Source organism: Cryptotermes secundus, unplaced genomic scaffold, assembly GCF_002891405.2.
Source record: "Cryptotermes secundus unplaced genomic scaffold, Csec_1.0 scaffold614, whole genome shotgun sequence".
NCBI lineage: Eukaryota > Metazoa > Arthropoda > Insecta > Blattodea > Kalotermitidae > Cryptotermes > Cryptotermes secundus.
In genome coordinates, this window is record NW_019728501.1 from 168,809 (window position 1) to 182,933 (window position 14,125).

Genomic DNA, 14,125 nt, shown 5'->3' on the forward strand with positions numbered 1-14,125 from the left:
CCACAAATAAAACAAAAGTTGTCCGGAGAAATAACACAACTTCTCTGAGCCATAAGACAGAGCTAAAACACAAGCACAGTCACTTTTGAATGCAGGGTGTAAACTGAGTGGCTTATACATCAACCAAGATCCTGAATTTATTTAGCATGTTGAGACATGATCAAATCTGACAGCAGGCTTGTTTATACTCTTTCCTATTGCCCCAAAGAGCATGTTCAAACATGCTTAACCGAGCTAGTAAGATTCCTCACCTTTCGCTACAAACAAAGTAAACGTGTTGGGACATGATCGCCTGGGCTCCTACCAACCCCTTCCACTGCCCCCTCTCCCATCCCACCCATTTTCTATTTGTATTATTTTTTAGATTTACTCTTATAAATATTATTTTAAAGTAAGAAATAATTATTGGATATGGTTTTTAGAATCAACAATAGGATACCAGATTTCATGTTGAAGAGAAATTTCACGCAAAATTAAACTAAAAATATGAGCTTTGCAAAGAAAATTGACGTGATGGATATTTTTTACTATTATTTCCAGTTTTAGTGAGTAAAAATCTATAAGAAACAGTAAAAATATCCTGTGCAGTTTTTTTGGTTGCAGACCTGTGTAATTGTGCCAATAAATAACAATTGCAACACATTGACCAGTGTGTTTTCATAAATGAAAAAATTTTATTGTTGACTAAGATGAATTTCACACTGAGTGGGTGATATATGGATAATAAAGGAAAATGTGAGACATTTCCAATAAGTGATTACATAAATATTTTAGCTCAAGTTGTTGTAAATATTGGAACTTGTGTTGAACTGCCATCGCAGATGAAACTATCATTTTCTACACTAAATGCTGTAATGAAGAGCTGTGAAGGTTGATGTAAGTTGAGCAATATCATGTAGCTAAACATATAGTGAAAACTAAGGCAGTCTTACCATGAATGTTGTAAAAATATTTTTTTTAAATGTAATTGTAAGCAGAGTATGATATTTATATTTTAAGGCAGTGCACTTTGGTAGAAGTCCCCTGATGTTTTAGGAAGAACATACTGCCTTCATTTTCAGGGTCAAATAGTAAGCCAGATAAGAGACAAGAAATAAGCAAGTGGCAGCTACAGCAATCCATGTGTAGGAAAGCTGGCCAGATGTAGGTCAGAAGGGAATTATAGAGCCAATGGCAGCATGATTGTCATCTGCAAGGAGAAGGTACCTCAGTTTGGCTCTGAAATAGAAGTGGTAGAAGCTTGGAGAGAAGTTGTGTGTATGTCTAGACAAGAGGCCAGGTGGTGATAATAGGGACACGAGGTATCGGAAAAGACCATGGAGGATGAAGAACGAAGCCACTCTGAAGAAGCTACTAATGAAAATTAGGAGGATGGGTGCCCTGAAATGGAGAGTCCATGCTTTGAAAAGGGCAGTATGCACTGGCTTAACTGTTGGGAGAACCCAGTCGTGAGAGTCGTATGAAGGAGGCCTGTGTTCTCCCAGGGATGAGATGAGCACTTTCCATGGCTTAAACAAAAGTTATCCTCTTTATTTGTGTTGCTGGGATAGAGCTCAGTTGGGGTCACAACCCTAATGATATACATATGTCTGGGTTTCGTGGATAGGATACCGGTGTCTCGGAGCTGGATGCAGTGTCACAAATCAACGCTGTGCCACACCATGGCTTGCTGGATTGTTTGGATTGTTAAGATGGACATGCTGGTGGTGCTTCTTAACCCAGGTGTTAGTCAAGTGACCTGTCTGCCATATATAGAGCTGACTATATTCACAAGAGATGCTGAGTACACCTTTGTCTTCAGTTCTAGGTTGTCCTTAATTGGCATTGGGAAGCTGGAAACTTTCCTTGGTGGGAGGCTGATGGACTTGATGTTGTGCCAGGACAGCATTCTTTTACTAGTCATTCTGCCTGAATTTGACATTGAGAGATTGTTCATTGTGCACAAAAGTTTGACGAGAGTGAGTTCACTTAGAAGCTGATGTGATTGGGTTTACAGTATACCTTGTGACCCAGCAAGCCTTCATTTATCCTTTAAATGATGATATCCAGGAAGATAATGTGGCTTCCTTAGACTATCTCAATAGTGAGATGGATGTTCTGATGGACATTGCTCAAGTGATTAGGGAAACTTTTCAGCCTCTCCAGTCCATGGGGCCAGATGAAGTTGTCATCCAAGTCACAGAATCTGCAGAGGGCCTATGGATTACAGTTTAAGTTTAGCATGTGTGAGAATAACTGATCTTATAAGGAAAAAAGGTAAAGTTGTCCCTGTGCTTGACTGATTAACACTTTGTGGACCACGCACACTTTAAAAGGTTTTTCGCTTTTAAACATGGCGGACCGTTCACGTGTTAACAGGTTTTTAAAACACGATAAGTTGCAACACACTATACATCTCTCTGGCTCCACCTGGCTAGCACGTAGCTGCTTGCAGCTGCGTTATAAGGCTCTGGAATGTCTGCTGACCAATCAGTTACTAGACCTCACTGTAACTCTATGCCCCTGCAAAGGAAAATAAATGCCTTTATTTCTTCAAGCTTTAGGTAGCAAGCTGTCAGTCAGTAGTTCAATATGGATCAAAGACCAAAGCGGTTGACACCCAAGTGATTTCTTGGAGAACAAGAAATATCTGACTTCTTCTCCGATGAGCTATCTGACGTCCCTTGTGAGTCTGCTAGTGATAGCGACTCACAATCTGATAGTGAGTGTGGCAGGGGCGAACAAAAAATTGTGACCACAGACAGTGAAAGTGAAAGTGACCGTAGCTCCGACGAATGTGCAGGTAGCAACATTGCGGGGTTAGCCACATAGGGAAAAGTAGACAAAACGCCTGCTTTGGGACAGTTTACTGGAAATCCAGGGGTGAAGCAAATTCCGTCGGACCCAACGCAAGTGTCTGAAGTAGCGGAACTGTTTTTTGGAGATAGTTTCTTTGACATGCTATGTCAGGAAACTAACAGATACTATCTCCAACACCAAGAACATTATGACAGAAGTTATAAGGCGTTGAAGTGGGTGGATGTCACTTCAGCAGAAATGAGAACATTTTTTGCAATTATCTTTCTAATGGGCCATACAAGGAGGGATAATCAACAGATCCATTTTTAGAAATTCCAATTTTCTGCAAACTAATGAACCCTAAGAGATTTGAGCAAATTTGGTGGTGTTTGCATTTCAGTGATAATTAATTGCAACCACAGTCAACAAGCAGGCTTTTCAAAATTCAGCCCTTATTGAACTTTTTTATTCAGAAATTTCAGACAGTTTATAAGCCAAACCAACAACTGTCTTTGGACGAATCTGTGATTCCTTGGAGGCGAGGGCTTCATAAGCGAACATATAATCCTGGGAAACTTACAACGTATGGCCGGCTTGTTCATGTAGTTACTGAAAGCACTTCAGGCTATATTTGAAATTTAGAAATTTATTCTGGTGAAGGAAAGAAATTACAAGAAACTGTTCTTTCCATTTTGGAACCCTATCTTGATCAAAATTACCATGTCTATCAAGACAATTATTATAACAGTGTGGCAACTGCAGAACACCTATTTTTGAGAAAAGTACATGTTTGTGGAACAATTAGGGTGAACAGAGGCCTTCCTCCAGATCTGAAAGAGGAATGTAAATCCCTGAAATGTAATGAAATCACATTCAGGAGGAAGGGGGATATTCTTCAGTCCTGGAGGGATACTCGTGTTGTGAATATGATTTCCACAATTCACAATTCAAGCATGGTTGATGTTCAAAGGAGACATGGACAGGTAAAGAAGCCGGTTGCATTTCCGAGTATAATATGTTCATGAAGGGAGTTAATAGAGCCGATCAGTACTTGGCCTAGTATTCTCTTCCTCGGAAAACAGTAAAGTGGACAAAGAAAGTTGCCTTGTGGCTTATAAATTGTGCCATTTTCAATTCATTTTTGGTTTTCAAAAATCTGAACCCTCATTCAGAATTGAAATACAAGGCATTTCTGCTGAATGTGGCAATAGCCTAGGATACAGACCACACGGTGGCGGCAGAACTAACAGCAGACACAGTCTTAGTATGACCGGTGCCGTCTACTCCCACCCCATGCAGGCCTCATTTTGACCCCCCTGGGCGACTCTCGGGTGATATGCGGAAACATATCCTCGCGAAAATTGTGAAGAGTGAACATTTCAAGGGGAAGGAGCCTTGTAGGCAATGCCGTGTTTGTGCAATTCACAAGAAAAGGAGTAGGACTGCCTACATTTGCAAGTTTTGTGTAATACCACTTCACAGAGTGGAATGTTTTGAGAAATATCAACCTCAAGCACTTCTAGAAGCACTGGTAATTGTTCTCAAAAAATTTTAGTTCATAAAATTAATTAGGAGATTTTATATTAATTTTTAAAGTGAACAGTGCACAAGTTAGGGTAGTAGGTATAAAAATGCCAGTCCGCAGGGTGATTTAAATATTTAAATTGCCAGTCCGCAAAGTGCTAGGCACTACACCATGAAGGTGTATGGGGTACTGGATGTTTAGATCCATGTATTCCTGACCTTGGCACTAGTTGGCATGAGTGGTCAGCTTCACGCCCTGACCACTTTACCCCTGGAGAAAGAGCCCCCAATACTCACTGGGTAGGAGGCTGAGTGGGCCCCAGAACCAGTCTGAATGATGTGGGAAAAAAAAAAATCGCACCCCTAGTGAGATTCAGGACTCTGACCCCCTGGCCATCCAGCCAGTCACTGTACTGACTACGCTATCCCACTCAGCCAATGCTGCAACGAAAATATTTTCCATAAAACTACATGCATTGTTATAAATTAGAAAGAGGAAAAATTACTGACAACATATGATGCTTGGAGTAACAATCTAAGCCACATAAAAAGAACACCACAAATGACTTGTGCTATTTTTAATTAGCCAATTATATATCATTTCTAGTATAAGAGTTCAGACACATTTATGAAAATCTGTACAGTTTTCTAATGTAGAAATTTCCATAAATATTCCTTACCTAAAAAAGTATCTGAAAGTGTGCTTAGCAGTGAGAGGATTGAATGTAGGAAAGTCTGAAAGTGTACCATGACAGCACTGAATTTGTGTAAATGTAAGTCTGGTAAATAATAAAAACTTACTGTGTACATAGCTATGATTTTGAATCATCCACTTGCAATCCCAAGTGGAAGTTGCTATCTCTCTGTAGAATGAAATCATAATTGTGCTGCATGATGGTAACAATGCCCCAGTAGAGGGCTGCACACACTGGTTGCAGATAGTTCTAATTCTTTGAGCAGGTGGATCTTCCAACAGAAGTCTGTGTCATCACTTGTCATTTCCATACAAGAATGATTATTTAGAAGCTTTTTGAAACCTGTATTTTCTGTGCTTTCGCTACTGGATATTATGATTGGTTTGTGAGTACATGGGGTGTGTAGCAATGTAACAGTACTAGTGTACATAAAGTACTGTGAAATGATGGTAGTATAATTTAACAAGAGAAGCCATTTGTTACTATGCAAAGGCTGGTAAACAGCATGTGACAGCTGGTTTCTGCAGCAGCAGATACGAATACAACAATGGAGGGACTGCTGGAAATGATGATTCCTATTGGGTCTGCCCTGAGGCTATGTAGCAAGCACCAGCTAGACAGCCTGTTGAGGTGAGAATATGAGGGAGTTGCCATTGTGGGTTAGTTGTAATGGAGTCGCCTGCCACCAAGGACAGGAGCCACTGACCATGGAAGCTGAGGAATCTGCAGTGTTGTTAGCCATTGCCAAGCAGTGGCTAATGAAGATAAACTAAAAGGACTTAGTGTGTGCTATAGTGAAGTGTAAAGTGTGTGAATTGGTGATAGTGCCGTAATTCTTTAAATCCAATTACCAATCCAAACTGCATGTCTAGGTACTAAAGACGTGACAATACATTTAAAAAATTAAGAATAACATCTTGAGAAATTCAGAGTTAAGGGCCAGGTCAGAAGTTCTTTAAGTGTGGTGTGTGATCCCTTTGGAGACATTCATATTCCTTCAACATGAAATTGATGTTAGCTTCATATCTTCATCAGGGACAAAGTTATAGCAGTTTAGTAGTCACTTTTTTTTTTAATTGTAAAAAATCAGTAAAATAAAAACTCTTACAGAAGCAGGTCTAAATATGGGCATGGTAAATGATCTCAGTGAACAGATGTACCCCACCAAATTTCATTATTATCTTGGGGGGGGCACTTTATCTTCTGTGATAATTTGATTTGGAATAACCCTTATGTTTAGTCCGCCCAGGAGAATTATTGAGATTGTGGTGGTAAGTTTGAAATTGTTCACCTACCTACAAAATCAGCCTTGGTAAAAACACGTATTGTTGTAGATTAATTGTGTTATTGCTTGAATTTATACTAGTGTTACACCTCCTGGCATCAAAGTGCAAATATCATCTTTTTTATCTAATTTGGTGTATGCCTTGACATACACCACCATTTCTGTACAGGCATGTCAAAGTTGTATATGCGTGATGTGATTCCTTCCCATGGAACATGTTTTTAACAGTTGTATCTCATACATGATTCGAATGGATGTTATCAAAATTATTGTTTCACTTTCAGTATCCTTGTAATTTCTTACAAACAGATATTGACTGCTGTTCAGTTCAGAATATAATGCTATATCAGTACTCTGAATGGCCCATAAGAATCTGTATCATTGAACTGTAGAAAGTAATGAATGGTCATAGATAGTAATAATTTTATATACTTCATTTTGCCTTTTTCACAAGGGGGTGAGGGTGCTGTCATTTCAGCTGCACCACAGATGACTGCTGGTGGAGCAATTGCAGCAGATATGGGAAGTGGAGGCCCTGGAAGACCTGTTCCTCCTCAGCATGGGTATGTATTTAAGCATGGGATAGATAGAGGTCCTAAAACTTTGTTACTTTTCTTTTTTAATCTCTATGAGGTAGGTGTTAATTAATTTCTGTTTGATGTTCCTCTTGTAGATATATTTACTTTGACATGTTCCTTGAAAGAAACATACACATTATTCTGTTCAATGGAATTTTTCTTAGTCACAATAGAGACTCGTTTTTGTGTGTTTAAACAACATGGAAGCCTTTGGAGATTATGTTCACCATTTCCTGAAGTTTCACATTTAATTGGGTTAGATTGAAGATAGTGTTACATGTTTGAAGATGTGGACAGCCAGAAGAATAAGTTCCATTTTTAATGCTTTATGTATGCACATCTGTATCCAGAAAGTAGTAATTAATTTGGAATCCTGAAAATAAGCACTATTTTATAGCAATTAATACAGTGGAACCTCGCTTAATTAGCATAATTCGTTCCAGAGTCTTACTTGTAATGCGAAACACTCATTAAGCGAAACAATTTTTCCCATATAAATTAATGTAAAATACGATAATGTGTTCCATTCCGAAAAAAATACTCAAAAAATTTTATGTATAACTTTTATTCAAAGAAAATGATATATACATTGTTAAGGAGCGTGAATCATCTTCATCTTTTCTTCTGTGCGGAATGAACCAACCTGGAATGCAAATTCGATTTGCAGAAAAAAAAATCGAAATAATTAGTTTATTATTTATGATACATATCTAATTCTATTTACTAGAAAGCTGTCTACAGACATTTGTTTTTGCCGACATTTCAAAATTTGGTGAAATTGGTGAAAATTTGGATGCCGGCTCTTCTCTTAAACTTCTCGAACCACCCACGGCTTCCCTTAAATGCTTCTTCTTCAGCCATTGATGATCCTGGCGTCTTCTTAACGAGGTCAGCGAAAATCACTTTTGCCTTCTCACAAATGATGTTCTTGTTAATAGTGTTGCCTTGCAATTGCTTTTCGTTTATCCTTATGAGGAGCAACCTTTCGACATCGTCGAGAATACGTAACTGTTGCATAGATATTCTTGTCACTCCCTTTGAAGCATCTGTTTCCTTAATCTTGTTCTTGAGGATAGTGCAAATCGTTGATGTAGACCGATTGTATGTGTGTGCTAGATCAACCACGCTCACACCTCATTCTCGCTTTTCAGTGATTTTACGTTTCATTTCTACAGTTATTTTTATTCTCTTATGGCTGTCTTTTTGCAGCTTTTTCTTCGGGGACATTTTTGCAAGGGTTATTAAACTCTGCAAAAAAATCACAAATAATATGTCTGAACACAAGTTTGGAAAAATGTGTGATCACAAGCAACACTAAGTTGCTAGCGGAACGAGTGCTAAACACAGACTGATGTAACAAGCGCACAATCCGGGACTTCCCCTCTCGTCACTTGTTATGCAAAATGTCGCTCGTTAAGCGAGTCATTTTTTTACAATTTGTTTTGCTCGTTATGCGAATTACTCCTTATGAGAGGTGCTTGTTAAGTGAGGTTCCACTGTATTTTGTTCCATTTTTTTGTACAAAATAAAGTAAGGCTCTTTTTCCATGACACTTTTTGTGATGCATCTTAGTGATCCACTGATCTAAGTGGACCTGTTTCCACACAGTCACATGACTGATCAGTGGTTGAAGACATGCCACAGAATTTTGTGGAAAAGGAGGCTAAGAGTAAACAGATTAATGTATGAAGGTATCTGTTTCCAAGATTGATATCTGAATTCCTGGTGGACTACCCTCTGATAGATAAAATGTATTGAAGCCAAGGTTTTATACAGTGATAAGTAAAAGCAATAATGAAAACTGTGTATGTAAGTTTGCTGTGTAGTACTTTCAGTATCATGCTTTTTTGTTACAGGGATTCTACACTTACTGGAGATATGGCAGAAGTGAAAACTCAGTCAGATTGGACAGAACACAAGGCTCCAGATGGAAGGACCTACTATTACAATTCAGTGACAAAGCAGAGTTTATGGGAAAAGCCAGATGAATTGAAAACACCAGCTGAGGTATCTTTCCATTTATGCAAACCAGATGCTAGATTTAAAAATTGACATATTAATGGTAATAACTATAACACAACGTTATCATATAATTTGGCTGTCTTCTAGCTTCTGCTGTCTCAGTGTCCTTGGAAAGAATATCGTTCAGAAAGTGGAAAAACTTATTATCACAATGTCAACACTAAGGAGTCACGCTGGACTGTGCCTAAAGAATTAGAAGAATTAAAGGCTCGGATTGCAGCAGAAGAAACAACGACATCAGCAGCTACTCTCGCTGCACCTCTCCCTCCTCCTGCAAACAGGTTAATCTGTAATGTGTTGTGTGTTTTTTTAGGTCATTCTTCCATTCCAAGGAAAATAAATAATCACTTGTGTTTGAATCAGTATCTGTGTTTTTTTCACATATTGGTAGTTCTGTTGCTGCCCTCTGAATTTTCACCCAAATTTTTCCCTTCTGAATTAACTCTCAGTTTTGCCATTTATTAATGCTTCAGTACAGCTGGTTTGAAACATATGTAATGACCATTTGGCTGCCTTTTATGGAGTGCTAGGTATGATGCACATCAGAGTGCACGAAAGATTAAAAATACTGTATAAGAATCTTTCACTGTTTTGCTGTGTGCTAATTCTTTGTTTATTTTTGTGCTAGTATTCCAGTTCCCATGTCAAGTCCTGCATTATCTCAACCCATGCAGGTGACTCCATTACCATCTGTATTAACATCTGGGCCACCAGTAGCTGCAGTTGCAAGTCAGTTGAGTCCTGGTGTCAGTTTACCTCCTGTTCCAATTATTCCTGGAACAGTTCCAGTTTCTGCAGTAAATGTTCCTCCTAGTGCTGCTGCAGTTCCATCTCCTCATCAAGGCACGCCACCCCCCTCATCAGCAGCGAACAAAAATTCAACTGCACCTTCAGCCATGGACCAAGCAATGGCTGCCACTCTAGCAGCAATAAGCATTCCTACACCACCAAGCAAAACAGGTAACCCGATTATCTGTCTTTTATGATTGATGGAGTGATTGCTTTATTTTATTGCCTCTGATATTACATTAATTAGGAAGGTAAAGTTGCTCCTTTGCATAATTAGTTAAGCACCAAATCATGAAGAGATAGGGAGGAATGGAGGTATAACTCCACTATTCTTAACTTGAGCATTAGATGAAGGTCAATGATTAGCTTCATGTCCCAGTAGCTTTACCCACACCTCCAGTACGTGTTGGGTATGAGGCTTGATGGCCCCCAGAATCAGTCTGGATGCTGTGAGAAGAGAAGAATTTCTCAGCCCCTAGCCTTGGCTGCTGACATTAATTGCTTACATATGTACCTGACTCTGTCTCATAATCGTAGTAGTAGTACCTTTAAAAATTACCTGCTAAACATTTTTCATGGTGGCAATGTGCATTATATTTTGAATAGTTAACACTTCACGGACTGGCGATTTAAATATTTAAATCACCCTGGGGACCGGCATTTTTAAACCTACTACCCTAACTTGTGCACTGTTCACTTCAAAAATTAATATAAAATTTCCTAATTTATTTTATGAACTAAAATTTTTGGAGAACACTTTCCAGTGCTCCTAGAAGTGCTTGAGAGTGTCATATTTCTGGAAACATTCCCCTTTGTGAAGTGGCATTACAGAGAACTTGCAAATGTAGATATGCTCCTTTTTTGTGAACTGTGGAAACACGGCATTGCCTAGAAAGATGCTTCCCCTTGGAATGTTCACTCTTCACAATTTTCACGAGGGTATGTTTCCGCATATCACCCGAGAGTCGCCCTGTGGGATCCACATGAGGCTTGTGTGGGGTGGGATTAGATGGGCACGGTCGCACTAAGCCTGTGTCTGACTCTGGTTCTGCCGCCACCATCTGGTCTGTAGCCCAGGGCTGTGCGACATTCATCAGAAATGCTTTGTATTTCAATTTTGAATCAGGGTTTAGATTTTTGTGATTTTTTAAATTGTTTACTGTCCCCGCAATGTTATTACCCCCATTATCGTCGGAGCTACGGTCACTTTTACTGTCTGTGGCCACAAGTGGCCACAATTCTTTTTTCTCCCCCGTCACTGCTGCTCTCTCAAACACCATAACTGTGCATCTCACAAGGCAGGTCAGCTGGCTCATCGGAAAAGAATTTGTCCTTGTCCATACTCCAACACTAACTACTGGCTGATACATACAGCTTGAAGAGCAACAAAGCATTATCACTTATAGTGGCTTAAGAAAACAGCGAGATCAACTTACTGACAAGTAAGGGAATATTCCAGAGTTTTATTACACCATTATGTGGAACTTGGGTGGCGCCAGAGAGATGTATAGTGTGTTGCAACGTATCGTGTTTTAAAAACCTGTTAACAGGCGAACGGTCCACCATGTTTAAAAGCAAAAAACCTTTTAAAGGGTGCGCAGTCTGCAAAGTGTTAAGGGAGGCTGGCATGTAGGAAGTTTTATAAATATATGAAAAAATTATGTCAGTGGCATAGGGATGGGATTCTTACACGAGGATGTTGCAGGTTGTGCTTTGTTTGTGTATATGTTCAGGGCTCTGGGTTGTAAAATTTCTTAATTGTCAGCACTGATAACTGCTAGATCTCATGCTGCCACTGTTAAAATTGTAATATAAATATTAAATCATGTCTTTATTCTGAAATTATAGTTTTAAACTGTTCCCTAAATTAGCCATTTGCCTTGAAATTATCCCCATTCAGAGATTGAACCTTGAAGTCTGATTGATTCTAAGCTATCACTCATGTCTTGACATCACTAATCACACTTGACATTATATCAGACACCACTCATATCAGCCATCTTCAAAGGAGCTGTGTGGTAGGAATTCCATAGCACAATGAACAGTTTTCTAGCCGCATCTTACCACTGCCACAGAAACATTCCCAAAGTAGGGGTTTCTTCTTTCTGGGATTTGTCTGTGAGGGCCTTCGGTTCCATCTTGTATGAAGTGAATAACTAAAGTTTACAAGGACAACATTTAGGGAACAAGGGGTGGGCAGCGAAATTTTCCAGATTGAGTTGTATTATCTTTTAATTGGAAAATGAATTTCTTGTGTGTACAAATTTCAACTTTCATTATCTACAAGATTTTAAAAATTATGCTAGTAATTTTATTAATATTGTAAGTAATGTAAATGTACAGTTCTTCTCAGTTGTATGTCTGGGCTTTACAGCTGATGAAGACAGCGGCTCTAATAAGGACTCTGCACCTGGAAGTCGTACCAGCACGCCAGAGCCGAAACTTGTGTTCAAAGACAAGAAGGAGGCTATTGAAGCCTTCAAAGATCTCCTACGTGAACGAGTAAGATGTTGACAGTATTTTCTTTCATATTGTTTTTCGCATGAGGTACATGATGTAATAAGCTGGTAGCAGATAGTGAAAGTGTATCAGCATTGTCAGTCTCCACTTAGAATTACTTGGTTTTTGGACTTTATCCTCATCCAATATTCTAGAATATTAAAAAGCACAGGATTTTAAAAATTTTGTTTCGTTTCCAACTTCAGGATCTACTGTTATTCTTGTTTCTGCTGCACAGTAAAATGGCATGTGACTGTGTTTGTTTTGTGGAGCTGGAAGGAGTTGGGTCAGGGTACCATCACAAACAAAAATTACTACCCTTTTTGTTTTCTTGATCTTTGCAAGAAGGTGTAAGTCAGCAAGTGGTTGCTTGACATCATTGAACTTTGCTTGAGTTCAGGATATTGCACAGTTTTGTTGTTTTGTAGCAGATACTGTGTGACTACTAGCAGCATCATACAGTCTTGTCCCCCACTACTTCACTGCATGCCACTGCATCTTGTCACTGCCAGCTCTGAACTAACTTCTGTCTCACAGTTTGCACGGTTTCTTTTACACTATCACACATCTGTTTCTGATACAATGAGACTCGTCTCAGTTCAAGCTGTTGGCCACTGTTTTATGCACCTAATATTTTTCTCATAGTCCTATGCTTTTATCAAGCAGGCAAGATACCAGAATGTCTTGAAGAGACAAGGGGGTGGTCTATAACCTTCTGTGAACAAGAGGTGTGCACATAAGATTTCATTTGATCTCTGCCCCCCATGGTTGCACAACAGTATTTTATGAGAGTTGATAACAATTAAAGAAATGATAATGGTTGCTGTTGTAGCTGAATTACAGACTGATAAGAGCACAAATGTTGACTGACACAAGAAGTTCAAAATATCTGTTGTTTCTTCACATATGTTCCCATCCATTGTATGTGTACTGTTTATCTGTATAAAAAGAAATGGCCCAGTACACCAATGACTGTTTCACCACTGATGTGCCAAAGTGATAGACACTGTACAGCACATGTATTTCCATCTCTTTGTTTCCATATCCAAGATCACAGAATATGTTGAAGTTACTCAGCAGCAATTACTTCAGATGTGAAAGAAAAAAATTTATAAGACTAAAGTATATATAAAGTATATGAAAAATTGCATTGTAGTTGTACTTATTCTTCACTTTTCACAAGCTGATAACTTCAACTTGAGGTACTTGTGTTAAAACTGCCACATTCAGTCTGTCATTTCATTTTGTCATTTATCCCCTTGTTTGACACCTTGCCTGTAAGCAGCTGCACCTTAGGCATGGTTTTTCAGTTCACCATCACATATTTTAGTAGTTATGAACTGTCTGCCAACTCTGCCAGCATTATGGTCACTCATATCTTTTCATTGACAACAGATTTTGCACCTGTGTCATTGATGCTGTAATTGGATGTCATATTGAAATGCAGTCGCATTTAACTGCATTGCCAGCTGGATTTCTTTGCTATAAAGACAATGGCTAACATAAAGAAGAAAATACTAGAACACAAATTAACAATAACACAAGAAGACAGACATAAAAACAGTAATTATAATCAAAAAAGTAGCCAAATTATGTATTAATAATTTCGTGCAAACAAACTTGTTTATAGAGCATCAGAATCCAGTCATCCAATACCTAAGAAACTAAACAAGTTATCAAACAGTGCACCAACCATACACCTTAAAACTAGAAATGGAAGCGCTGTAATACGAGCCCTGAACTACATAATATACATGCTGCAGTAAAGGTACACAAAAGCCTAGTATCCTCTGTATACCATGTCACCACACACGTGTCATATATTATGAAACAAAATAACTACCCTATTCATATAACATAAAGAATACACTATATGTCGTTGCATACCTACAAAACATAGATGTCAATAAGAACACAAAAATATGCTCCTTTGATATAGCAGATATGTACTTAGT

The 14,125-nt window shown here is 38.7% G+C and overlaps 1 protein-coding gene across 2 annotated transcripts in view; it reads left to right on the top strand.

Moving 5' to 3' along the window:
• Positions 1 to 14,125, top strand: part of LOC111865225 (pre-mRNA-processing factor 40 homolog B) — a 39,155-nt gene that overhangs the window by 2,696 nt on the left and 22,334 nt on the right. Inside the window, exons 3-7 of one of the 2 annotated variants that reach the window (XM_023853104.2) lie at positions 6,737 to 6,845; positions 8,717 to 8,867; positions 8,970 to 9,163; positions 9,511 to 9,842; positions 12,046 to 12,173. In XM_023853104.2, the coding sequence (XP_023708872.1) occupies positions 6,737 to 6,845; positions 8,717 to 8,867; positions 8,970 to 9,163; positions 9,511 to 9,842; positions 12,046 to 12,173 (914 nt within the window). The remainder of the gene's footprint in view (positions 1 to 6,736; positions 6,846 to 8,716; positions 8,868 to 8,969; positions 9,164 to 9,510; positions 9,843 to 12,045; positions 12,174 to 14,125) is intronic. The other variant, XM_023853105.2, reaches the window with a different exon arrangement.